Consider the following 25,523-nt stretch of genomic DNA (forward strand, 5'->3'; position numbering starts at 1 on the left):
CATAAATAAATAAAAAATAATAAAAATAAATAAATAGGTTTGAATTTAAACCAAATTGTATTATTATTTCTTAATATATTTTTTTAACTTCAGGTTTTGTGACAAATAAAACGGCAAAATATTTTATTTTGACCACAAGATAAATAAGAGTACAATAAAATAAATGTACATATTTTTATTGTTACAATATTGATTCATATTTTCTAAACTAATATTATAAAAAGAGTACAATAAAACAAATTTACATATTTTTATTGTTACAATAAATAATCATATATTGATTCATATTTTCTAAACTAATATTATGTCTTCTATCTGTTAATATTTGTTTATAGGCAGAAAAAGATCTCTCAACGTCACAAGATGTAATTGGGGCATATTTAAACTTTGCTATTAGAGACGGATCCATATTAATATTTTCATCGAAGTTTCCAAAATTGATTATATTATTTATTGAACGCAATAAAGTGAAACCCTCATTTTTGTTTAAAACGTCATCAAGTTTATCTTTAATTTTTACTCCAATTTCCCCATTCAGATTTGTTATTTTCTGTTTAACCGAATCAACAATAGACATACTATTGTGAAGACATAAATTTTGAGCCTCTAATTTTGTAATTGAACTTTCAATGATATCGAAATTCGATTTTATATACAACAATTGATTTTTAATAGACTTTTCTTTAAAAATATTTTGACAGTTATCAATAGCGGTACAAGTCGGATCAAAACTTGAAATAACGCTTTTGATGTCGTCGTAGTGTTCAGATAAAAATATAGCACTTTTAAGCCAAGTTCCCCATCTGGTTAATACTGGTTCTGGTGGTAAAGGAATATCGGGAAGCATCTCCCTATATACCTGTACACGTAGTGGTGCTTTCAGAAATACTTTTTGTACATTATTTATTAAGGTGTTTACATTGGGAAATTCAATTCTAACTTTCTCTGCAACTCTGTTTAGGCCGTGCGCCAAACATGTACAGTGAATTAAATTAGGGAAAAAGATTTTAAGATTGGATGCAGCTTTCATCATATATGAGGCGGCATCACTAAGCATTAATAATATTTTTTCAAATGGTACTTGATCAGGTAAAAAAAAATTTGTTAGGGATTCGTTAACAAATCTAGCTATTGTAGCATAGTTTGTTTTTTCCAAACATTTTACACTAATTAAGTATGAGTTTTTAAAATCGCCAGAGTCGTTAAGAACTCCAACAATTAGATTCGCAATTTGTCGACCCTTTGTATCCGTTGTTTCGTCGACGGAAATCCAAAGATATTCGGCTTTTAACTGATTTTTAATACTCGTCATCACATCTTTGTAACATGCACTGACATATTTTTTCCGAAGAGTTGAAGAACTTGGTATTTGAGCTGGTTTATCTTTAATCTTGCAATAAGTTTTTAAAAAGTTTTGACACGATTTATGTTCTAACTTGTGCAGAGGGATATTGCAGTTCAAAAAAAAATGGCATAAATCCTTTGCAAAGGTTTCTTGCCCAACTGACGTATTCTGAATCTGCAAACTGTTCTGTAGAATCTGCTGGCGAGGTTTATTATCATTTTTTGATAGCTTAGTTTGGTGAAGTGAAGTTTTTATGTGTTGAACTACTTGGAATTTCTTTTGACATGGAATCTGGAATATAATGATAATGATGTTTTAGATGTTTTCGTAAATAGATACCTACATTAAAATGATCAAACTTTTTAAACCTCCCCCAATTTTTTTTTATTTCTCAAAGTGAAATTGAAATCGTCAAACAATAAAGTACAGTCAGTGTACCGTAGTATACAGGGTGGGCCACTCTCAACACCTCGCTCTGTATAAGCCAAACCGTTGCGAACTTTAAAAAACAGTTTTTGAAGAAATGGGACGGTTTGTCATTTTAGAATAGACAGACACATAGATGTGCAAAGAAGTTTGATAAGTTTAAAAATCTATTGAAGTGGAGAACTTACCTTTTTATCACAAATGGTGCAAAACATACTTTCACTGTCGATAACTTTTAGATGATTGTTACTTCCAATCCAACTTCTGAGAAGACTTGATTTTTCCCTTGCTACTTTAGGCATTTTCACAATAATAATAAAATGATTTTTTTACACAGTATAGTCAATAACTTGCAATCACAAAAGTTGAATAATCGGCGATTGATTTAAGACTAACCATTCATAAAATAAAATAATCTATCCTAACCTTAAAATGCTTAAAATTTCGTTTTGGTTGGTTTTCCCAGAATAATTCATAGTTGGCCGACACCAGCAGAAAGTACAGGTAATATTTGTAATGTTATTCAAAATATAATCGGTATTTACTTAGGTAATTTGTAAATTCTGAGAAGTCTATAAATCTTAAATATCCGGATAATGATACCTGCAGCTATAAATAACGCCCATTATGTTTATGGGTACAACAACAAAGGAGCTTAACAGCAAAATATTTACTTTCACATTTTATTTTAATGGATGTTGATGTTACTAATATATACCTTATTTTTAAATGGGGTAGAGTAAATTCCCATCAAAATATGCATTTATATGCTCTTAAATCTCCAAATATGCAAGGCATATGCATTTATGAAAAACATGAGAAATATGCAGCATATATATGCATATGCATTTTGCATATAATCCAGTCTTTATTTATCACAAATGTGACAGCACTTACTTTCAAAAAATTGTAATTCCTCTTCCGTTGTGAGTTTTTTCATAGGTTTAATATGTTTAAGGTATTTATGATAAATCGTGTAAACTTCTTTTTCTAGTTTTTGAATAAATATTTCAGCCACATTATCACCGCGGTAAATAATAAGTTGTGATAAGCTATCATCAAAATAACATTTAATATAAAAACCGAATGAATATGGTGTGTGCTGGTAGGTTTTAACAGTGAATGAGGAATTATCAGAAGGTGTCACATGTTGTATCGGTTGTAGTATACTTTCAAAATCAGCGTATATAACAAACGGAACTTGCATTTGTTTATGAAAGTTGGAAAACTGTAAGATATTTTCTTTTTGTAGATGCCCAAATTTATTGAGAATCATGTCTGTAGTTGGAAGCTTAGTATATACAAAGTTACAATCATTGTCTTCATGTTTGTGAAGACGTTCCAAGGATGAGAAAAATTGTAAACAACCATTACATAGAAAAGTCTGGCCATTATGATGTGATTTTTGACTTGATATTAACCGCGATAAATTTTTAATATAACAATAATGACTATTCCCGTTATCATCAAAAATAAGTAATAAATTAACATGTGTAGATTTTTTAGATTTTGTATGATATAGTGGTCCAACGATTTCCAATTGTGTAACATTATTTTTAAAACATTCACCGACCCCAAAAACGTTAATTGAAATATTATTTAGTAATTCAAATTTTGGTATATCTGACAATTTCATAGGGAATTCTATATTATGGAACTGTAAGAGACTAGTATAATGCGGATAAGAAGTAGTAAGATTGGATTTACCTGTCGGGTTAAAAATGGATGCGTTTACCGCCCAACCAAAACATGCTTCATCTTTATTCATTATATTAATAACCGCTTTTTTCACCTCGATTTGTCGTGGCAACCTGATATATGAAGAAGATCGTAGAGGGTTGTACTTATTGATATTAACTTCTAATGATTGGATTTGTAAAAGACTCCATCCAGAATCCTTTTCTTGTATTTCCGAAACCTTGGGTAATATTTCACTAATAAAATCTTGATATGCTTGTTTCAGATTAGTAGAAATAGTAATAATTTGATTTTGAGTATTAAATGATTTTAAATCATAAGTATCTTTTTCAGGTATTGTATACATAGAGTAAAGTTCGACATTAACTTTTATCACTTTAAATTCGTGTAAATAGTTATGTAGAAGGCTCAAAACGTTACCCTCAATTTCATTAAAAAATTCCATGTGGTCAGTGTGATGTTTGCTGCTAGTTAGACGGTAACTACTAATACGATTTTTAAACGAACTTGATAGTTTCTCAACCCCACTGTCTAGATAATTAATAACACTTTTGTGTGAATTACTACGTAAATGCCCTGTTAGCCCTCTTCCACAAATTTTTTTATAACAATCTTGACATTCTATAATATTGGATCTAGTTGTAACTGAACGGGCATTAGATCCTTCTGCGGTAGGACGGGAAGTTGCTTCTGCAGTAGCCGAATAGTTTATATTAGCTGATGTATCAACACCTGACAGTTTTGCCTTTTTCACTTTATTATTAAACCGTTGTGGACAACTTTCCCGTTTATGTCGAGTTACACTGCTTCTGCTGGATAAAACTTTTAAACAGGAGTCGCACTGCATGTTTCTTGACTGAAAGGTGGTGGACGTATGACGCAAAAATAAACAACGACAAAAGAAGTGTGATGTATAAATATAAACCGGTTTTCGAATACCGGTTTTGAACTGGAAATACCAGTTTTAAACTGGTGATACCAGTTTTGGAAATACCAGTTGGATACCAGTTTTAAACTGGATATCCTCGTTATTTTCAAGTAATAACAGATTAGTATTTATATACTGATTAGTATATACTGACTATGAGGTAGGATGAAACAGTTTTTGCCGCTTTATCGCGATATGTGTGATTTTTTCTAAAAATTAATGATAGCTTCACATTCTAGACGTCAAGACCTTTCATTAGTGTGGTTGGAATGTGGTAGTAAGATGAAAAAACAGGTTTTACCGCTTTATCGCGCTATGCTTGATTTTTTTTCTAAAAATAATGATAGCTTTACACTCTAGACGTCAAGACCTTTCATTAGAGTGGTTGAAATGTGTAAGTAGGATGAAAAAAAAACAGTTTTTACCGCTTTATCCTGCTATGCATGATTTTTTCTAAAAAATAACGATAGTTTTGTACTCCAACCGTCAAGACCTTTCATTAGAGTGGTTGGAAGGTGGTGATAGGATCAAAAATAAAAAAACCTCAAAAATAAAAAAATATAAAAAATGAAAAAAAAAAAAAAAAATTAAAAAAAAAAAATTGAAAAAAAAAAATTGAAAAAAAAAAAAAATTAAAAAAAAAATAAAAAAAAAAAAAAAAAAAAAAAATTGAAAAAAAAAAAAAAAAATTTTTTGTTTGAGAACTGGTTTCAGGAGGGCATCCACCTTTCTTTGTTTCAGAACTGGTTTCAGGACGGGCCTAAGAATCTACCCTACCACTTCGTTGGGTTGAGTTCTCTTATAAATTTCAGTTTAAGATGTTCGCTCAATTAAGTCTTGTTTTTCAACCGCTTCCGATCCTGAAATGGATTTAGATTGTCATGAAAAGTGTGTAATCGCCGCAAAGCGTGTAATTTGTGAAGAGTCGCGTGAAGAGTCACCGGTACCGAGAAAAAAAAAACGGTGTGAATTGTTTGATGTCGTTCCGTCGGTCATCTCTCCAGCGGTGCCGGAAGTGAGTGGGAGAGAGAAGAGAGCGTCGTCAGAAGACAGTATCATATATGTGGGGTGTGAAACACTAACCCCAAAAACTATAGAAAGGGAGCGCTTAATTTTAAAAGTTAAGAAAAATAAAGTGGTGGTGACTCCCCAAACTATTACTGTAGCGGCGGAGGTGCACGCTCCCCCAAGCACTTCAAGTGACTACGTACCTGTTATCGAGGATATCTCCGAGCCCGAAGACGGTACACCTGTGCTAACTTACTCCAAACCCTCTGTCGAGGATGAAATATTAAATATCGCTGATTATAAAAGGGAAGAAATTGAGAAACCCATGACAGAGGTAAAAGTTTTAGAAAAAAAAATAATCTCGGAGTCACAGCCGTCACTCAATACTGTAGTGGCGGATGTTCTACAAATCACAAATAGCGATGAAGCCCACCACATCGCGTTTTGTGACGATTTCAAAGGAGGGTTAGTGGCGGCTCTAGAACGCCATCGGGACCGCCTCAAGAATAGGTTGGACGAAAATACCAAGGATAGCGATTTACTTGAGGAAGCTGTCCAGAATATATTTTCGTATGCTAAGAAAATGATGGAGGCATTTCATTTGGAAAAAACTCGCCTAATCGTTGATCTTAACAACACAAAAACTCTCCTAGCGAATGCTGTAAAATCAGATTCTCGAGGTAAGAATTTTTGATTATAATATATCATAACAATTTTATAGTCGGTTCGCTAAACTCAGACACAACTAGCTAGTGATTTTAGTAGGTAATTTTTTGTTTTTTACCAATTTCACCAAAATTGGTAAAATTACTAACTATTTATTAATTATTAACTTAAGTAATTATTTTTTTACCAACTTGTTAAAATTACTTACTAAAATAATGACAATTACAATACTGATTATGTTTTTCGTTTGTTACAGACTTATTCAGCAAAAATGCCGCTGGTGATATCCGGAGATGCGGAATGACGGATGAGGGTGCATAAAGCGGTATATATTGTGTGAGTTTTTATACAATTTTTTATCTAATCTAACTTTACTTTTTACGAGCATAATAAAACAGTTTTTCACGAATTTTTACAAATTCTCTATTACGGAATTTTATTTCGTTCTTCTATTAATGCTATTTGTATATTAATACAACTTTTTACGTATCTAACTTTTACTTTTTACTAGCATAACAAAACAGTTTTTTACGGATTTTTACAAATCATATATTACAGAATTTTAATTTGTTCTTCTATAGTGTTTATAGTGTCTTATACTGTTTTCTATAATGTTGTTATTTCTTTGTTACAGATTCTACCCCGTAGGCGGCCCCCTGCAACCCTGTATAGTTAGTATGCATGATTTTTAAAAGTGTATATATTGAATCATAGTTTGTATTTATGTTTATTTTTAGTTAGTATTAATTATTTTTTAAGTGTATATATTAAATTTTATATTTATGTTTATTTATTTATTTTCTAATAAAAACGTATTTAACAATATACATGAGTTTTTCTTACTTTAAACTTAGAGAAGTATTTAATTTTTATAAAATAATATTTATGACAAAGGGGGTAAGAAACAAATTTACTTTAAAAAAAGTTAAAATATTATTTTAAATCAAGCTTTTATACCTATCAAGTTCATAATTATTCTAGCATAACTTTATTATCATTTTGAATCAACTTTTTGTGAACCAAGTTCTATAGTTCGTCCAGTCTAATTTTTATAAAATTTCTTCTCTCCATCTTAGTAAGACTTATATCGTCATTTACACCATAATTCGATCGCTTTAAAAGTAGTTTTAAATAAAAAGCAAAAAATTATAATTTTGGTATCCATCTTAACCGCTTTCAACATAAAGAGTAAAAAATAAGCTTTTTATTATCAAACAGTTTAGTATTAATTTTATGTTTGGGTAGTAAAATATAACTTAGCAGGTTGCAGTATAACATATAATTTAAACATTTATTTAAAGTTGTATTAAATCTTGTTTTAAATGAAAAAACAGTAAAAATTGTGGTTTGCAGGTTGTAACAAAAGGGTGGAAATAAGTTTGTAAATAATTTATTATCAATTATATTTTCAGATGGTATATAAGTATACAAAGTAAATTATAATTTAACATGTTACAAATTATTATAACAATTAATTCCAACATTTACTTAAAGTTCTATGATTACATCGACAAGATCGGGTGGTACAATCATAGGTTCCCAACAGATTTCTTCTATCTCACACACACGCCCGTTTTCTATAGCCATATTATCATCAACGTTATCTTCTTCATCTATTTCATCCTCCACCCCGTCATCCTCTGAAGAAGAGTCCTCCGGGATTGTTGAGAGGCTGCATGCAGATCGCAGCAGGTTTGTTGTAGAATCGCATGGGCCGGGATCAATAGTGCCGCTACTTACCACCCAGTCCGTGCTAGAATCACATACGTCACTATTAACATTTACTAACATGTTTGATGGAGAATAGATTCCCGTAATCGCTACACCTCTCGTACTCTTCTATCTCTCGATTTCTATCACAGGTAGCACCCCCACCACCAGACTAATAAGGGTGGAAGTTGGGTAGGTGGATAAAAAATGATTATCCGGTCACGGACAGATCACTATACCTCTCAAACTCTTGAGTGTGACTATTTTCGATTTCTGTGGCAGGTACCACTCTCCACTACCAGACCGAACAATGAGGGTGGGAGGTGGGTAGGTAGATGGCAAAGAAAGGTGAATATCCGGTCACGGGTAGTTAGGTAACAAAAAGTTAAAAAAGCAGTCAAAGTTTTATTGGTTTTATCTCTTATTGTTGGTTTTTTACTTTTTGATAATACGGGAGGTTGGTAGGTAGACGGTAAAGAAAGGTGAATATCCGGTTACGGATAGTTAGATAATAAAAGGTTAAATAAGCGGTCAAGGTTTTATATTTTATTGTTGGTTTTTACTCTTTATTAATATTATTAACTTTTTCTGTTTTATAGCGTAATTAGTGTTATTAATGTGGTGAGTTTAAAAATATATGGGTTTATACCCCCCTCCATTCTAATTTTACATTATATAAATTATATCCCTGTATAACTTTTTTAGTCAAACATGTGTCTTGACGATGGTAACTTTGGTAGTATGCGTTCGTTTGAGAATCGTTTACTATCATTTCAATATTGGAGAGGTCTAGTCGACCCCGTGTTGTTAAGCAAAGCTGGGTTCTACCATACAGGGGTTGCTGATGTAGTTTGCTGTTTCTACTGTAAAATCGAAATACACAAATGGGAATCATACGATATACCTATTGATGAACACATAAAGTATTCAACATGTCTGTTTGCAAGACTAATGAAATCTAAAACATTTGAACCTGATGATAAACCGAATATGTTGGTTAAATCAAAACCGAAACTTGAAAACTTTAAAATTTATGATTGTTTTTTAACTGTAATTGTAATTCTAACTGTTTTATATACAATTTGTAATAAATTATAAAATATTTTTGTACTACTTATTAGATTTAAATTTACATTGGGAACAAAGAAAGTTGGTTAACCTCTAACTTTGCTAAGAAAACTGGTTCACCTCTAAAATTTGTAGTTAGCGATACAAGTTTTAAAACCTGTTTTGATGCGGTGGAGTGGGAATCGATGGTATATAACTGTATTGATGTAATCATAAAATCAGTTTATGAGTAAAAATAACTATAACCATGCATCAAGAAAGTGTTGAACTTATTATGGATAAAGTGAATAAATTAGTTACCAGTGAAACATCGATACCTAACTTAACATCTATTGGATATTACACCAACAAAAAAAAAAATTAAATAAAATTTGTGTAAACTGTTGGGTAGAGGTACTTTGTGAACTCGGACAACACAACATGTTTGATGATGTGTGTCTAAGGATAAAATTGCGTGTGTACGTTAACACATACCCGACAATGCGTTATCTATTAGACACAGCTTTGCAAAGAATTTTTGAACTTTCCGAAGTTTGGTTTTGGGTGGAACAATTCCTAAAAAAGACATCAACTTTTGATGACCTTTTCCCAAAACTTGTTCAATACCAACAATTGGAGCGTCTTAAGCCTATAGAAGACCTGCTACCACCAAGGATTCTAAAACGATTGGAGGGTGCGCGGTATCAACATCCTTGCAGATGTGAAGGTTGTTTTGGTAAAATCCTGTGAACTGTTAAGCTCATGGAACACCTGGTACTACCAAGGATTCCATGATTCATGCGTACGTGGTGTCAACATTCCTACGAGTGTGAAGGTTGCTTGGCTGTACAAGTGGACTATAGATAGAATTTATTATTGTAGTTTGAGTTTAAAAATAAAAAAGTATAAAATATAATTTTTTTATTAAAATTTACTCCATTACAAAATTATCATATATAAAAAATACATTTGAAAGAGCACATATACATTTTTTTTCAGAGTGGTAAAAACATTTTGCTTCCGATACTGGTAGTGGTGGAAATTCACCTACTTCGACTACAGGTGTAGTAGAATATTTTCTTATGTAATTCGCTTTTTCCAACCCTTTTACATAGACTATTTCAGCTTTCTCTGTTATTTTCCTTATAATTTTTTTAAACTCATACAATGGGGTATAACCTTCATTCCAAGAAATGCAGTGATGGTGTTTACTTAACCATGACACCTGCTGAATTAAATTGGGAGGTAACATTCGTAATGGAAAAGGAGGCTTAAATATATATACTATAACTTTATCTCCTGAATAACACGCTAATTCTTTACAAATAAACTTATTATTCTCGATTTTAAAACCTTGAATGTCAATAACAAGTTTCATATTTTCAATTGTTTAAATTTTCGAATAACGTGTTTTAGGGTTTCGTACTGTTGAATTTGTTTTTTAAGTTCTTTTAAATGGTCTGTGAAGTTATTTAACGTGTTTGCATGTGAGCGATACATCGTAAACTAACATTTATAATTGTTACTATCAAATAATATACAATTCCAACACCTGTGTATTAATACTGCTTTACTATTTTTGTTAGTGGATTGTATGTAAATTCCTTCTCATGTAAAATTAAACAATAAGCAGATACATCAGTTGTTGAAGGTGTATTTGTTTCAAATTCGATACGGAGAACGACAGACCCATTTTGGATCACTTCTTTCTGTCTAGAACAATCTATATGTATTAGTGGTGTTTTAGTTTTAAAATCTTGCGGGCTAAATATCGGTTGGTTTAAGTTTAAATTATAATAACTTGTCTGAAAACTTCCAAACATCTCATAAATTTGAGCAAATTTGTTAGTGTCAAAATCTATTTGTAAATCATTATAAGGATATCGTTCAGAATTCAAAAATACCTTTATATTTTTAAGGTCGTTATGATCAAATTTGCTCATATCTTTAGTAATCTTTGATTTTCTCCCTTTCTGAAATGCGATAATGATATGTCTCGGTGTTTCAATGTTAGTACTGGTTTTTACCGCCCACGTATGCCGTGTCGCATTATTTAATGATGGGTATTCAATCATTTGCCACGAACGAAATTTAATTGGTAGCTCAATATTTTTATGAGCTATACTATTTAATCGTAGTTGTTCACGCATGCTTGGGCTAACATGAGCTACATTCCACTGTAATTTTGTAATTTCGACTTTAGGACGTTCGGTTTCGTCAATACTCACAACCGCATCGACATCATCGTTTGATCGTATTAAAATAAGCTCCTGCTTACAATTCATTATAATTCGTCTGAAGTCTTCAAAGAAACCTGATAATAATCGTAATGGTATGCAAACGTTAAAGTTACCATGGGCGTCCACTATTATTTTTTCATTTCCTGATTTTGGAAACCATCCAGCATTTTGGAATAGAATACTTTCGTTTTCGTTGAGACTTAGATAGTTTTTAATCGTTGATACCAGTCCAACCTCTCGAACAGAATCTATAATAACTCCATTTAATTCATACCGAAGCTCGCGAAATAAAAATGAAATAGCGTTATTTATAAATTTCAGTTTTGTTGGTTCCTTATCATCGTGTGTGAGTAGCTTCCCCTCTATGTCGAGATATGATGTCGAAGGTAACGTGTACGCGTCTAGATCTTGAATGGGAATTCGTATTTCATCGTTATAGTTCAATTTTCCGGGAATATATGGTGAATAGGTGTGAAATTGGTATTCTTGTATAGTCGTGTCATTATAAGGTTGCCCAGTTACATGTAACACTTCCATCACACTAAAACTTTGAAGCCAAGCTTTTTTAATAATAATCGATTAGATGGTGTTAATATTGCAACTGTTTTTTTGAAACTGTTAGATTTTTGCTTTCGGTTGTCTCTTTTATAGTTTTTTATGTAATGTGGTTGTTGGTAAGAAAAGTTTAAAACCATTATAATCGCTGTCGTAAATGTAAATTTATAGTAATCTCTTCTTGACGAAAATTAAGTAATTTACCGTTTTGATCAACAATTTTTATACTAATGTTGTTGATCGTCTTAACGCTGATGGGGTAATATAAAATATTTTGAGGTGACTCAACTATTTTATACCCACTCGGTACGGTAGGGAAAAACTGGTGGATTATATGAACTGGGTTCCCATTTAAATACGAGCCTGAAGCGATATTGCAGTCCACACAGATTGCATTCGTCACTGAAATATTTACTGGTTCATCAGAAACATGTGTTTTATTTGCTTCCAGTTCCCTTTTCTTGAATCCGAAAATTTTACCTATAGAGTTTTCAGTAGTGAAATATAGTGCACAATTACTTTCAATAGATACTTTAGATGTGTTTTTATCTGGGGTGATATTTATATAAGCAGTTTTATCTCGTTCTTTCATCAACTTTCTTAAAAGCTGAATTATATCTTCTAATTCATATGAGCCCAAGGGAATATGAGTTGTATAAGTAAAATTACGGCAACCAAAGAGAAATACATTATTAGATTCGTCAATGTTGGGTATGGAGTTAAAAGAATAAAAGTTTGTTAAACCAACTTCATAATCAAGACTTTCATCCAAGTAGATGGGTGGATTAAAATTATAACTTAACGTGGAAGACTTCCCGGTCAGGGTAAAGTTGTATGACATATTTTCTAGAGGCTTGTATTGTTTATACTGACCCACAGGACCTACTTATAGTGGTTATATAGAAATTGTAATGCGTATTGACCGCAGTTGTATGAATTATGTTGCAACCTTTCATAATTATAATTTATGTTCACAGAACCGCCAGTTTTAAAGTATTTGATTACATCGCGTGGTGGTGACAAATCACCATAAGAATCAAAATATATAATGTTATTGTTATCCTTTGTATAAGCTGTCCAGTGCGTACCTTTTCCACTATTTGAATCCATATTTATAATACCGCTTTCATTTGTTCGAATTTTATTTGGTAAGGTATCTCTCATGAAAACACCTCTAAAATGCGGGATTTTTAATACTTTCACATATTTTCTTATATCGACATCTGTTAACGGATGATGGGGGAATATTAGTTTTTTGAATATGGTTTTAAATACATTCCATACCCTTTAGTAGGTTTTAAGTATAACCCTTTACCTCCTTTTTCCATAGCAAGATTATGCCGTTTTTGTTCAACAATTTGTTCACGGTTGGTTTTTGCGTCGTTAATGGCCTTCATAATTGAAGCTGTCCCACCCCCAACAGCGCCTAAAGCCCCGAGTAACGGTAATAGTAAAGGTAAAAAACCTCCTTTTTTAGGTGTTTTAATAATACGTTTTTTTAAATTAATTTTTTTTCTTTTTAAGGAACCGCCTTTTTTATTTAACCTGCGCCTAAATCTTTTACGTAAACCCATACCTAATTTGCGTTTACCCTTCATCGCCGTTGTAACTAACCAAGCTGCTGTTTTTTCACCAAATGTAGCGTCTTTGGATTTTACCCGATCCCAAGCTTTGTTCTCTAGTATTTTATCAGCTTCGTGTCTTTTAGCAAGTTCTTTATGTTGGGAATATGTAATGTCGTGTTCTTTGCAGGCTTCGTCTAATAAATTTATTCCTGAATCACCGCGTGTAAGTCTTTTCTCTAGCTTAGTCCCCGGTCCACAATACGAATAACCTGGGATGTGTACCTCGACTGGTAGCTTATTAATGATAGAATTTAATAATCCGCGACCTCTTCGTTTTACTGCTGGATCTCTACTAACCCTTTTTTGCCTCATTATACTTCCTTTTATATATAATCTGCCACCCTATATATACCCACATCATTCTCAGATATAATGAAGATCGAAAAACAACAACTCTCTCTCCCTATTACAAACCACGATGTAGTTGTACAGGATAATAAAATAAAAAAACATGGGGGTTTATTTGGCGGTGATTCAAAACGCTGTCTTATTATAGGGCCGAGTGGGTGTGGTAAGACAAATACATTATTATCGTTGATTGTTCATCCTAATGGTTTAAGATTTCAAAACATTTATGTTTATTCCAAATCACTTCATCAACCAAAATATGTATACCTACGTGATTTAATTAAACCGATATCTGAAATTGGGTATGAAGAATATAGTGATTCCGCAAACATACCTACTCCAGAAGACGTTAAAAACTATTCAATAATAATCTTTGATGATGTAGCTTCTTGCGATCAAAAACTTATTCAAAGTTATTTTTGTTTTGGTAGACATAAACTTACCGATTGTTTTTACTTATCACAAACTTATAGCTCTGTACCGAAACAGTTGGTGCGAGATAATGCCAATCTTTTAGTGATTTTCCAACAAGATATGACGAATTTAAAACACATATGACGACCATGTTAATATTGATATGAGTTTTCAAAAATTTAAAGATTTTAGTTCTTTTTGTTGGAAAGATAACTATGGGTTTGTAGTGATTGATAAGGATTGTTTATTATCTTCAGGAAAATATCGTAAAGGGTTTGATACTTTCGTACATATATAAAGGAAGAAGTGCGCCTTGTTAGTGTTAGTAAAAATGGATACTCGAATTGCTAAACAGCTGTTAAAAACCCGTCAGGCATTAAAACGTAAATACCGTAGTTTAAAAAGTGATATTACCAAGTCTCAAAGTCAGCTAGAAAAAAATTATCAACCCATAACAAAACCGCTTAAGGAGTTGTTATTAAAATTAGAACCTACAAGTAATATAAAACAAGAACCTGTCACTCCTAAATTTGAATCTTCTGTATCTAATTCTCGTCGATTAAGCGCACCGAATCTTACAAAATATTATCAACTTACGGCTTCATCACCAATTAAAGGTTCTACTCCATCACCAAATAAAAATTCTACTTCATCACCAAATAAAGGTTCTACTTCATCTAAAACACATACTAACTTTGGGGAACTCTCTATTATCCAGCCTAACGCGATCGAAGAAACATTCGAAACAAGTCATGGGGGAGATAGTGCAGAAAATTCAACCTTTACATCACAACATGTAGGAAATAGTAGTAAAGATTTCAATCGATTATATGAAGAAACTCTACTAGAGTTTAACAGTATGGTTAATAATCCTGACGTAATGAGGAAATATTATGAAGTATTCACTAACCCTTTACCTCGGCAGTACGTTAAAAATAATATAGATGTGGAAGGTGAATTTGATAATACATTAGGAGTGTATCACGATTTAGCAAACGAAAAATTCTCAATTGGTGATTCGAATATTGAGTTTGAAGGACCGGATATGATTATAAACGGTGTTAAGTATATAGGGACTCCAGGTCTCTATGAATTATTATTTAAGGCTAACCCTATTAGTTTTAAACGTGAAGATGTTAACGAATATGTTGATATTTTACGGAGGACCAATGCTCTTCATAGAGACAATAACCCTGAATTACCAATTAGAAGAATTGAGGCTAAAATAAAAGATAAGTATAATTTTATCATACAACCAGTGTTAGAAACTAGACCGCAACCTCCCCGACAAAGGTTGAGTTCTCTACCTTCAGGTCTTGGTGTAACAACTAGACAACACACTAAAAAATTTACCGGTAAAAAGGCGGTGCTTTAACATTGAAACGGTTAACTACGAAGCCGACGGAGTATAAATACTTTGACAATTACAATGAAATCATAAAGAGACTTGGACTGCTTGCAGCATCACAATCTTCAGGAAATAACGCTCACGGTAACGAAATCATTTCCATTATTGAGGAACTTCGAGAAGGGGGTATAATTCAATAATAATGCCTAGTAATAAATTTGGGAGCCACTTTCTAACTGATTTAAAGTCTTGTGATAATTCTACAAACCCGTTATATTTTATTTGTGATCCAACTTCTTACCACAGTAAATGTATTATAGCTTTAAGTGGGGAGAAAAAAACGAGTTTGAGCAAGGAGTTTTATGTATTAGATAATGGGGGTGTGTCATATATATTTACTGTGGACGGTATAATTGAAACAATACAGCATTACAGTTTTAATGGATTACTTTTAATAAATTCTACACAGTATAAATACGGTCAATTACCTGGTTTACATATAAAAAAAGGTGATAAACTTTCGTTTAAACTTGATAAAAGCCCTAACGTTTTTGTTCATATTACCCTTCAGTGCCCGCTGGAAAAAAATGTCTAATCTTAAAGAACAAGTCGTTAAAGAACTGCATAAACCTGCAAGAAAAAACTTTAAACGAAGACATGTTATAATTAAAGGTTTGCATGATTTGTGTCAGGCAGATTTAGCTATTATGTCACCCTTTGTTAAATACAACAATGGATATAACTATATCCTTATCGTTATAAATACATTTAGTAAATATGTCTGGGCGTCACCAGTTAAAAGAAAAACAGGGGCTGAAGTCACCAAATGTATGAAAAAATTTTTATCTCAAATGTCTAAATCCCCTAAACATTTACAAACAGATAATGGAACAGAATTTTATAATTCACAATTTAAACACCTGATGTCATCCTATGGTATAAATCATTACAGCACATATTCTAATTTAAAAGCAAGTATTGCTGAACGTGTGATACGGACTCTTAAGTCGAAGTTGTGGAAACAGTTTAGTCTGCAAGGTTCTTATAAATGGGTTAAAATACTACCGTCTATCGTTGAACAGTATAATAACACCAGACACTCAACTACGGGGGAAATTCCAAGTAAAGTTAATGATCGAAATGCGAAGTATATAACTGCTTACAACTGGTTAAAAACCGTCGATAAACGTAAACCCAAATTTCGAGAAGGGGATTATGTTCGAATAAGTAAATATCGTCACGCGTTTGCTAAATCATACACACCATCTTGGACCACTGAAATATTTAAGATTAAAAAAGTACAGTTTACCAACCCGACTACCTACTTACTTGAGGATTCCAAACAAGAGGAGATTAAGGGAGCTTTTTACACAGAAGAACTTCAAAAAGTTAAATATTCGGATGTATATCTTGTAGAAAAAATATTACAACGCAAAGCTAATCGAGTTTATGTTAAATGGTTAGGTATGGATAAAAGTCACAACTCTTGGATTAGTAAAAATAATGTCGTATAAATATAGAAAACGTAACTAAACGGATTTAGTTCACGCTTAAGTAATGTCTGGAGCAGGTCTTTTCATTTTACATACCGTTGTGCAGGGAGTACTTTATATTTACCAACCTTATGCTGTGAAAGATATCCATATATGTTTTGATAAAAATGGTATAAAAAATGATAGTTGGCCTTCACAGTGGGTCAACATGAGCCTCTACAAGCTAAATGGGGTGGAACTTAGATTTGCTTACATACCAAGTAACAGTACAGTGTACAAACTACGGTTACCCTTCCCAAATTACTTAAACGATGAAACGGAATGGCGTCAACTATATAGCTGTTCAGGTGATACTCAAGTTGGAAGAGAATATTTATCAAACATTTGTTTATCCTGGTATTTAGTTATTTGTGTTACTTTTCTACTTGTAAATGTAATTATTAGATATGTTAAACATTTTGTATTTAATAAATTTTATAAATAAAAGACTTTTATGTTTTAATATTTATTTAAACCTGTTATTGTATACATACATTCTATGATTTAAACTTAAAATCGGGGATATTATTTTTGAAGTTTTTTCAATTCTTTTTTTAAACCTGATTGTATCTATTACAAACATTTCCCAATACCTTTGCCGTGCTTGATGATGTGCATATTTCCAAACTCGTAGAACATGTGTTTTGTTAAGATATTCATTAAAAGTTACTCTTTTCCCAGTTTGTGTAGACATCTTTTAGAACTTCTGGATACACATACACTAATTCCAAAATATTACTTAAATCTTCAAAGCGAATGTGGGTGCTTGCGTCGACACTTCTTAACACGTTTTCATAAAAATTACCTGTGTTGTTTCGTAATCGCTGATATAGACTCTTCAAATATTCATCGAAACTTCCTTGTTTTAAATGGTTAATATGATGTTGTATAAGCGGTAACACTTCCCATAATTTACAAATGCTTTCGTACCCCAAATATATATAGCAGTTAGTTTGAGATATTTTTATTACTTTAGCTTCCTGCACCTTTTCAAATTCTACACTATAGTTTTTTCTATCTATAGACACACTATCTCCCACTGTATACAGATAATTTGTAATTACTCCTTGGTAGTATAGTAAATCTTTCCAATCTTCTTCCGTGAATATCACCCGTTGCCCTTGATTACCGCATAGAGTTATCACTGGTATACACTCCGCACCATACTTTAACCCAATAGATACAAATTTACATTTTGATCTATTTAACTGAAAGCTTCTTTCTGCTATTATTACATCTTTTTTATTCTCCACAACATATTTTTGAACGGGTGTGTTACCACTAAAGTTATATTGAGACATGTTTACTCACTCGATAGACAGGTTAGCTAACCTTTGAGTCTCTACGTCCGTCTAGTTAATAAGTAGAAGATGTCTGAAAGTGGGAGGTATCTGTAAGCGGGGGGGATGGGAGGTATTTGTGGGTGGGAGGTATCTGTGAGGGGGGGTGTCTGCGAGATGGGAGGTATCTGTGAGTGTGAGGTATAACCAGTTATTCTTGTGTTGGCTATTTATTTTACATCTAATCAAACATTTAGTATCCGACATGGGTTCTTACAGTAAACACTTTCCTGCTATTCCGTTGAGTGCATTTTCTTCTGAAGAATTACGTGATTTTCCTTTACAATATCTTCAGTATATGAAAACATCTGATTTACGAGAAATTGAACATAAACTACCAGATGAAGTGAAAAATGATCCGCATATTCGACAGAAAATTACTCGCTGTTATCACCATTGGCCTTCCACCTGTGATGGGGTGATGTATCCTCCTTCTATAAGTGACTGCTATATTTGTATTTTAAATCTAGTTGAACATAATCCTTTATTAGAGCAAGTGATAACGGATCATTACCTTCGTCGTAAAGATTTTTGTTTATTTAACAAACAAGAGATGGAGCGATTTCCAGCGTGGTACCTTCTGGATCACGTAGATGGGTTTGATTTGTTAGATAAGTGGGATGAACTTCCACCACATATTCGTGAAAATGAAGCTATCCAAATGAAACTACCTTGCTGGGAACACTGTTCTACTTCATTATTTAGCAATTACCTACCATACAAATATCAATGTCATAAATGTATTACATAAAAATAAAGTTGTTACTAATTCTTGTTTATTTAATATATTTTACCTTCCCCACCCTTCATTCCTCAATAGTTGTTGACCGGTCGTTGACTTCTTAACCGTTTGTTAACTTCTTGACCGGTCGTTGACTTCTTGATCGGTCGTTGACTTCTTGACCGGTTGTTGACCTGGTCAATGGTGTGAGGTATACAAAATGGTGGGAGGTATGAAGTGGTGGGAGGTAAAAAGTGGTGGGGTATAATGTGGTGGGGGGTATAAAATGGTGGAATGAGAGTTCTGGCCGCACAACCCCCACCCCTTTTTGTACCCCCCACTCCTACCCTGTATACCCCCCACCTGTATAATTGGGGGTGGGGGGTATACAGGGTAGGAGTGGGGGGTACAAAAAGGGGTGGGGGTTGTGCGGCCAGAACTCTCATTTGCCCACTACTTATGTTAGCTACAACATTCTTAAATTCTCCGATATTACCCTCAAGGATTACGGGTGGAATCCTTTCCTTCTTCTCTTCCTTCGTAGCTGGGTCCTCGTTCCCGCTGTTCTTCGGGTCAGGTTTGGCCAACCTCTCAAACCTGTTACTTGTAGTCACTGTCGATGGTCCTGGTTGCTGCACTTCGGGTCTATGGGTCCTGGCCTTCTTTATCGGTACTGGTTGGGTATACAAATACCTTATTATTTTCTCTCATCTCTTCTTTTGTAGTACAAATAATTGATTTAGCGGACTGTATTTTTATTAAACCAATAATTACAAAAATTATTACACAATTACGTTTGATGCTACCGCATCGAAAAGTCTTAGTTGTTCTCTCTTTTCTTCTTGTCTCTCACGAAGCGCGCACTTCAGACGGTCGAAAAACGTCACAAATATTTCGCGTCGTTGCCAGCTTTCACTTCTTTGTTCATGGAACTGAACATGCCGCCCCCGTTGAACTGCCGCTGGAGGGATTCAACAGGTATACTGATCAGTGTGGCAGCTAGTCAATAGGTAGAGGACACACCTTACTAAACGCTCTCTTCACTGAGCCCCTTGTAGTCTTTATAGTCACCACACGAACTATTTTGTCCTTGCCAGGATGCACCTCAATAACGCGGCCAATCGGCCACTGGTATGGGGAAACATTATCTTCTTTTAGCAACACCATGGCACCTGGCTTTAACTCGCCAGTTGAAGATTTCCATTTACTTCTAGCTTGAAGAGACTGCAGATACTCTCGATGCCACCGCTTCCAAAAATGACAGGTCAATTGTTGAAGTCTTTCATGAACTTTTAGCCTGTTTGCCGGTACATCATCAAGTTGTCTTTGAGGGAAACTGGTTAGGGTTCGTCCTATTAGGAAGTGGGCTGGTGTTAAAACTCCTAAATCATCAGGATTTTGGGATAAAGGGATTAATGGACGGGAATTAAGAATCGCTTCAATCTGAACCAATACTGTATACAACTGTTCAAATGTCAGATGAGCATCCCCAATTATTCGCTTAAGATGAAATTTACAAGATTTTACGCAAGCCTCCCAGAGACCACCAAAATGAGGGGCTCGAGGAGGTATAAAGTGCCATTCTATTTTATTTTCGGCTAAAAATGATTTAACTTGTGTGTTATTTGTGGAATCATAAATTGCTTGGTACACCACCTTAAGATTATTTGCAGCACCAACAAAGTTAGTAGCATTATCAGAGAAAATGTCGCTAGGCAGACCCCGTCGCGAAATGAAACGCTTTAAGGCGTCCAAAAACGTCGTATAGGAGAGGTCTCCTACTAACTCAAAGTGAGTGGCCTTGGTCGTGAAGCATACGAATACGCATAAATATGCCTTTACTAATTTTTTAGAGCGCAATTTACCGTCCTTTATCATAAAGGGACCGGCAAAATCTAATCCAACCCTACTAAAGGGATGAGAATATGTTACTCGGGAAGACGGAAGGTCTCCCATTTTTGGAGCCATTAGGCGTGGATTTGACTTATAACAGATTAAACATTTTCTTATTATGCCTCTTACCACGGTTCTGCTGTTTAAGAGCCAAAATTGCTCCCTCAGACTGCATAAAACTGCCTGAGGACCAGCATGTAACATCTTTTGATGTTGATATCTGATCAATAGCTTAGTGAAATTGTTTTTGTCGGACAATAACAAGGGAAATTTTTGGCTGTAGGGTAGGTCAGAGTTTTTTAATCTGCCGCCCACTCTTATTAAATTACCTTCTAAAAAAGGATCCAAGGATAATATTCTACTTTTCTTAGGCAATACATTACCGGAATTTAACGCGTCGATCTCCTTGGAAAAATCTTGTCTCTGTGCCAACATGATTAACGCATTTAATGCCCTATCTAACTCAGCAATTGTTAGAGGACCCGTTAATCTAGACTCGCGATTCTGAGCGTTGTACCTAAATCTAAGACAGTAGCCCGTAACTCGCAATAGCTTTAAGTATGAGGAATAGCGTTCCAACAAATCGAATTCATTTATAGTTAAAAAATTTAACGTTTTATTTTTCCGTCTTTCTGGAATGTCTTCAGTATAAACTTTATTCTGACGAGACCATCTTAAATGGGACGTTCCCAGCCAATCGGGACCATGCCACCATAACTGCGACGAGGTTAATTCCATTGGGCTCATTCCACGTGAAACGATATCAGCGGGATTTTCTGGAGAACGCACGTGACCCCATTGCGATGCCTCTGTCAACTCTTGTATAATAGAAACACGATTGGATACAAATGTTTTTAGATCACTAGGTTGCATGGAAATCCAAGCAAGCACAATTGTGGAATCAGTCCACAAATACGTGGAGGATAACTTCACGTTTAAGGTATCTATCACCTTTTTCGTTAGCGTAGCTGCCAGTACAGCTCCACATAATTCGAGTCGCGGTAAGGATATACTTCTGAGCGGCGCGACTCTGGATTTTGAGCACAGAATTCGAGAATAATAGGATTCATTATCGGTTTTTGAGACCAAATATATACATACACCGTAGCCTGCAATAGAGGCATCCGAGAAGGCATGTAATGTAAATTCAACTGCGTCCACCATGCTTACCTGCCTTGGTATAGAAATTTTATCAATATCCGACAGCTGTTTATAGAAATTAATAAACGATGAGAACAAATCAGCTGGAACAGTTTGATCCCAATCAATTTTTTCCTTCCACAGTTGCTGTAGAATTAGTTTGGCACGTATGCATACTGGACCTATTAACCCTAATGGATCAAATATTTGCGCGATTGTAGATAAAATAAATCTTTTAGTAACTCGCTTATGTATACGCTCGCTAAAATTTACCGAATAACCTAATTCATCGTTATTGGAATCCCAAATCAAACCCAAGGTTTTTACTGTTTTGTCGTCTGTAATGAAGTACTGTGGTAGATTTATATCGTTATCACCTTCCAAAATTTTCTGGTCATTAGACGCCCATTTACGGAGTATAAAACCCGCATCTGACAGCATAGCTGAGATGTTACATTTAAATTTCTGGGCTTCCTCAATCGTAGAGGCCCCAGTGATTAAATCATCCACATAGAAGTCCCTTAAAATTATACGACTCTCTTCGGGATATTGCTTCGAATTAATTTGTGCAATTTGATGCAATACTCTAGTTGCAATAAATGACGCAGGAGCAGTGCCATACGTGATAGTATTAAGTCTAAACTGCTTAATTTCCTCGTCAGGATTAAATCTCCAAACAATACGTTGCAAATCGCGTTCGGATTCCTTTATGTTTACCATACGGTACATTTTTTCGATGTCACCAGTAAATACGTAGTTGTGACAACGAAATCTAAGAAGAATAGAAAAAAGTTCATCTTGTATATTCGGACCAGTTTTCAAGACATCATTCAGCGATAAACCGGTAGAAGTTTTAGCAGATGCGTCAAAAACCACGCGACACTTCGTCGTTAGGCTTGACTCTTTAATTACACAATGATGTGGCATATAATATTTTATGTTAGACATTTCGTCATTTTCATTAATTAAGGACATATGACCTAATTTAATATACTCCTTCATAAAGGAATGATATTGATCTTTTAATTTTTCATTTTTAGATAGGCGTTTTTCAATACTATACAATCGACGTATTGCGCCATCTTTGGATTCACCCATTTTGTTTAATGTTGCCTTGATAGGCAGACTGACAATGAATTTGCCGTCACTACCTCTAGAAGTAGTTTGTTTGAAGTGCTCTTCGCACTCCAATTCTTCTTGGGATAGCCGAGTAGTAGTCGGACATTCCTCAAGCTTCCAGAATTTTTCTAGCTTTTCTTGAATATCAAGATTTTTTATGTTTAGATTGCATATATTATTACAAGAATTAAGTAAACTTATAGGTCCGGAGAGTATCCAGCCAAGATGCGTCTTCTGGAGCACAGGCATGTTCTTGCCACATTTTATCTGGCCAACACACATTAGTGACCAAAATATACTAGCACCTAACAATACCTCAATAGGTTTAGATTGATTAAAGTCAGTGTCTGCGAGTTGAATATTTTTAGGAAAGTTGATGGCCTCCCTGTTAAAAGATATACCCGGCAAGTTGTCCGTTATTTTTTCTAACGCCAAAAAACTAAGATCTGCATGAAATGACTTGTTCATTGAATATATTTTAGCTTTAGTTGAATGGTTTATTCGTATCAACTTTTTACTTATACCGGACGTAGAAATATCTACGTTAGATTTATTAAGACCTAGTTTTGTCAGACAATTATAAGTCATGTAGTTTGATTGACTTGCGGAATCTAGAAGAGCTCTGCATTTTACAAAGCATCCACTTTTATCTTGAATATAAATATTCGCAGTAGAGAGTAAAATATATGAACTTGAGTCACTACTCGCTAGTACTGTTTCATTAGTTGGAAAATACAACTCATCCTTATTTTCTAAACTTGAAGAAAACAGATTTACCTGTCTATCACTTGAAGTTTCTTCTCCAACTTCAGTGCTCGTCGACGGATTATTTTGATTGGTCGATTTTTCTAAGTGTAGCAACGTGTTGTGATTCCTGTTGCATTTGCGACAATCTTCACTTCTACAATCCTTGTTAGCATGACCTGCTCGTAAGCATTTAGTGCAAAGTCTCAATTTTCTAATTTCCTTTATCCGATTGTCAACAGTAAGTTTTAAGAGACCTTGACAATAATATATTAAATGAGATCCTTTGCAAAAACTACATATTTTATTATTCTGTTGAGAAACATGGGTATAAGACCTATTTTTTGACTTTCTAACTTCGCGAGAGCTTTCGTTAGTAGTATCTGATTTGAATTCTAACATTTCCAAAGCCTGACAACGGGTAGAAAGAAATTTAATGAATTCCTCATAAGAAGGCAATGTGGTTACATCTGATAAAGATAATTCCCATTCCTTTCTTGTTTTATTGTCTAGCTTGGATGACACGAGGAAAATAATTATAGAGTCCCATTCCTTAACGGACTGCTTAAGATTTTCCAAGGCACGAATATTTTTTTGTAAAGTATCTAAGAGATTTCTTAAGTCTTCCCTGGATTCTTTATTTAGAGAAGGAATTTCGAATAGAGCCTTTATGTGGCTATTTATAATTAAGCGTGAATTCTTATATCTCTGGCATATAAGGTCCCAAGCTACAGAGTAGTTTGCATCGCTGACCTGCAAGGATTGAATTGTTTGTAGCGCTTCTCCTTTTAATGAAGAAGAAAGGTAATAAAACTTTTGAATGGCTGACAGATTTTTATTAGTATGAATAATATTGTTAAATGAATCATAAAACTGCATAAATTTTTCCAGGTTTCCGTCAAATTGAACTAAACTGAGGGGAGGTAACTTAATATTTACAATTGGATCAGACATTTGAGACGATTCTGATGAAAGGTGTGAACCGCTAGCTATGGAGCCACCCAAAATCGAACGAGCTTTTGAAACAGCTGCATAATATGCCGATTCAAAACTATCTCTCTCACTATTGTGATCTTCATTGTCCACCAAGGACTCTAAAGCTGACTGACATATATCAAATTTGCTTAACGTCTCTTCAACCTTTTCGAGCCTAGCCATTAGCTCATACTGATCCAGCTTGTCTTTATTACTTGTTAGATAATTACTGAACCTAGTTATCTGACCTTTTAAATTTGCTCTTTGTGACTTTAGTGACTTAATTTGATCGTCAGCCATTTTTTATATAAAATGTATTATTTGTATATATCGAACAACTAAACTAATGTATGAATAGTTTTTATTTGCTTTTATTTTATATTTTTATATTATATTTATTTATTTTATTCAAATAATCTCAAATTAATTAAGAATTATTACCGGCAAAATGAATCAACCAGATTTCCTAAGTTTTTATTTTTTGTGCACAAACGTGCAACGTCGCAATCACTCGTCAACTTTTCTCCAGCGTGGCCTCGAATGAATGAACGGCGTATGAATCGCTCTGCGCTCACGCGTATTAAAATAGATCCGATAATGCTATGCAAAATTATTATATCAAACAAATATTAAATACCTGCAATAATAATCCACAATAACTTCACAAGATTCTATATGCAATTTGTATGACAGAGTTTAAA

General features: G+C 33.8%; 4 protein-coding genes across 4 annotated transcripts; 1 reads left to right on the plus strand and 3 right to left on the minus strand.

The window, feature by feature from the left end:
• Positions 1 to 5,025: 5,025 nt before the first annotated feature.
• LOC126892497 (uncharacterized) lies at positions 5,026 to 7,169 on the plus strand. Its single transcript, XM_050662040.1, has 3 exons — positions 5,026 to 6,085; positions 6,328 to 6,407; positions 6,706 to 7,169. Exons 1-2 carry the CDS (start codon positions 5,263 to 5,265, stop codon positions 6,390 to 6,392), a joined length of 888 nt encoding a protein of 295 aa, XP_050517997.1. The 5' UTR covers positions 5,026 to 5,262; the 3' UTR covers positions 6,393 to 6,407; positions 6,706 to 7,169.
• A 3,218-nt stretch (positions 7,170 to 10,387) lies between these two features.
• LOC126890923 (uncharacterized) lies at positions 10,388 to 11,605 on the minus strand. Its single transcript, XM_050660092.1, has one exon. The coding sequence runs from the start codon at positions 11,603 to 11,605 to the stop codon at positions 10,388 to 10,390; it is 1,218 nt and encodes a 405-aa protein (XP_050516049.1).
• A 5,944-nt stretch (positions 11,606 to 17,549) lies between these two features.
• Positions 17,550 to 18,221, minus strand: LOC126890924 (uncharacterized). The gene has a single exon (XM_050660093.1). The coding sequence runs from the start codon at positions 18,189 to 18,191 to the stop codon at positions 17,550 to 17,552; it is 642 nt and encodes a 213-aa protein (XP_050516050.1). The 5' UTR covers positions 18,192 to 18,221.
• A 1,613-nt stretch (positions 18,222 to 19,834) lies between these two features.
• Positions 19,835 to 25,122, minus strand: LOC126890925 (uncharacterized). The gene is made up of 3 exons (XM_050660094.1): positions 23,116 to 25,122; positions 22,258 to 22,536; positions 19,835 to 19,912 (listed from the first exon to the last, which is right to left on the minus strand). Exons 1-3 carry the CDS (start codon positions 25,120 to 25,122, stop codon positions 19,835 to 19,837), a joined length of 2,364 nt encoding a protein of 787 aa, XP_050516051.1.
• Between the last annotated feature and the right edge of the window lie 401 nt (positions 25,123 to 25,523).

The sequence above is a fragment of the Diabrotica virgifera genome, chromosome 9 (genome assembly GCF_917563875.1).
Source record: "Diabrotica virgifera virgifera chromosome 9, PGI_DIABVI_V3a".
Classification (NCBI taxonomy): domain Eukaryota; kingdom Metazoa; phylum Arthropoda; class Insecta; order Coleoptera; family Chrysomelidae; genus Diabrotica; species Diabrotica virgifera.

Excerpts from the sequence above, each read along its gene's own strand:
- LOC126890923 (XM_050660092.1), bottom strand. The coding sequence starts at position 11,605 with ATGGAAGTGTTACATGTAACTGGGCAACCTTATAATGACACGACTATA.
- LOC126890924 (XM_050660093.1), bottom strand. The coding sequence starts at position 18,191 with ATGTCTCAATATAACTTTAGTGGTAACACACCCGTTCAAAAATATGTT.
- LOC126890925 (XM_050660094.1), bottom strand. The coding sequence starts at position 25,122 with ATGGCTGACGATCAAATTAAGTCACTAAAGTCACAAAGAGCAAATTTA. Across the intron at positions 22,537-23,115 it reads GTAGTGACGGCAAATTCATT|CAATATCCCGAAGAGAGTCG; the intron begins GTCAGTCTGCCT and ends ATTAATTCGAAG. Across the intron at positions 19,913-22,257 it reads ACGATGAATTAGGTTATTCG|CGGCAGTTCAACGGGGGCGG; the intron begins GTAAATTTTAGC and ends GAATCCCTCCAG.
- LOC126892497 (XM_050662040.1), top strand. The coding sequence starts at position 5,263 with ATGGATTTAGATTGTCATGAAAAGTGTGTAATCGCCGCAAAGCGTGTA. Across the intron at positions 6,086-6,327 it reads TGTAAAATCAGATTCTCGAG|ACTTATTCAGCAAAAATGCC; the intron begins GTAAGAATTTTT and ends CGTTTGTTACAG.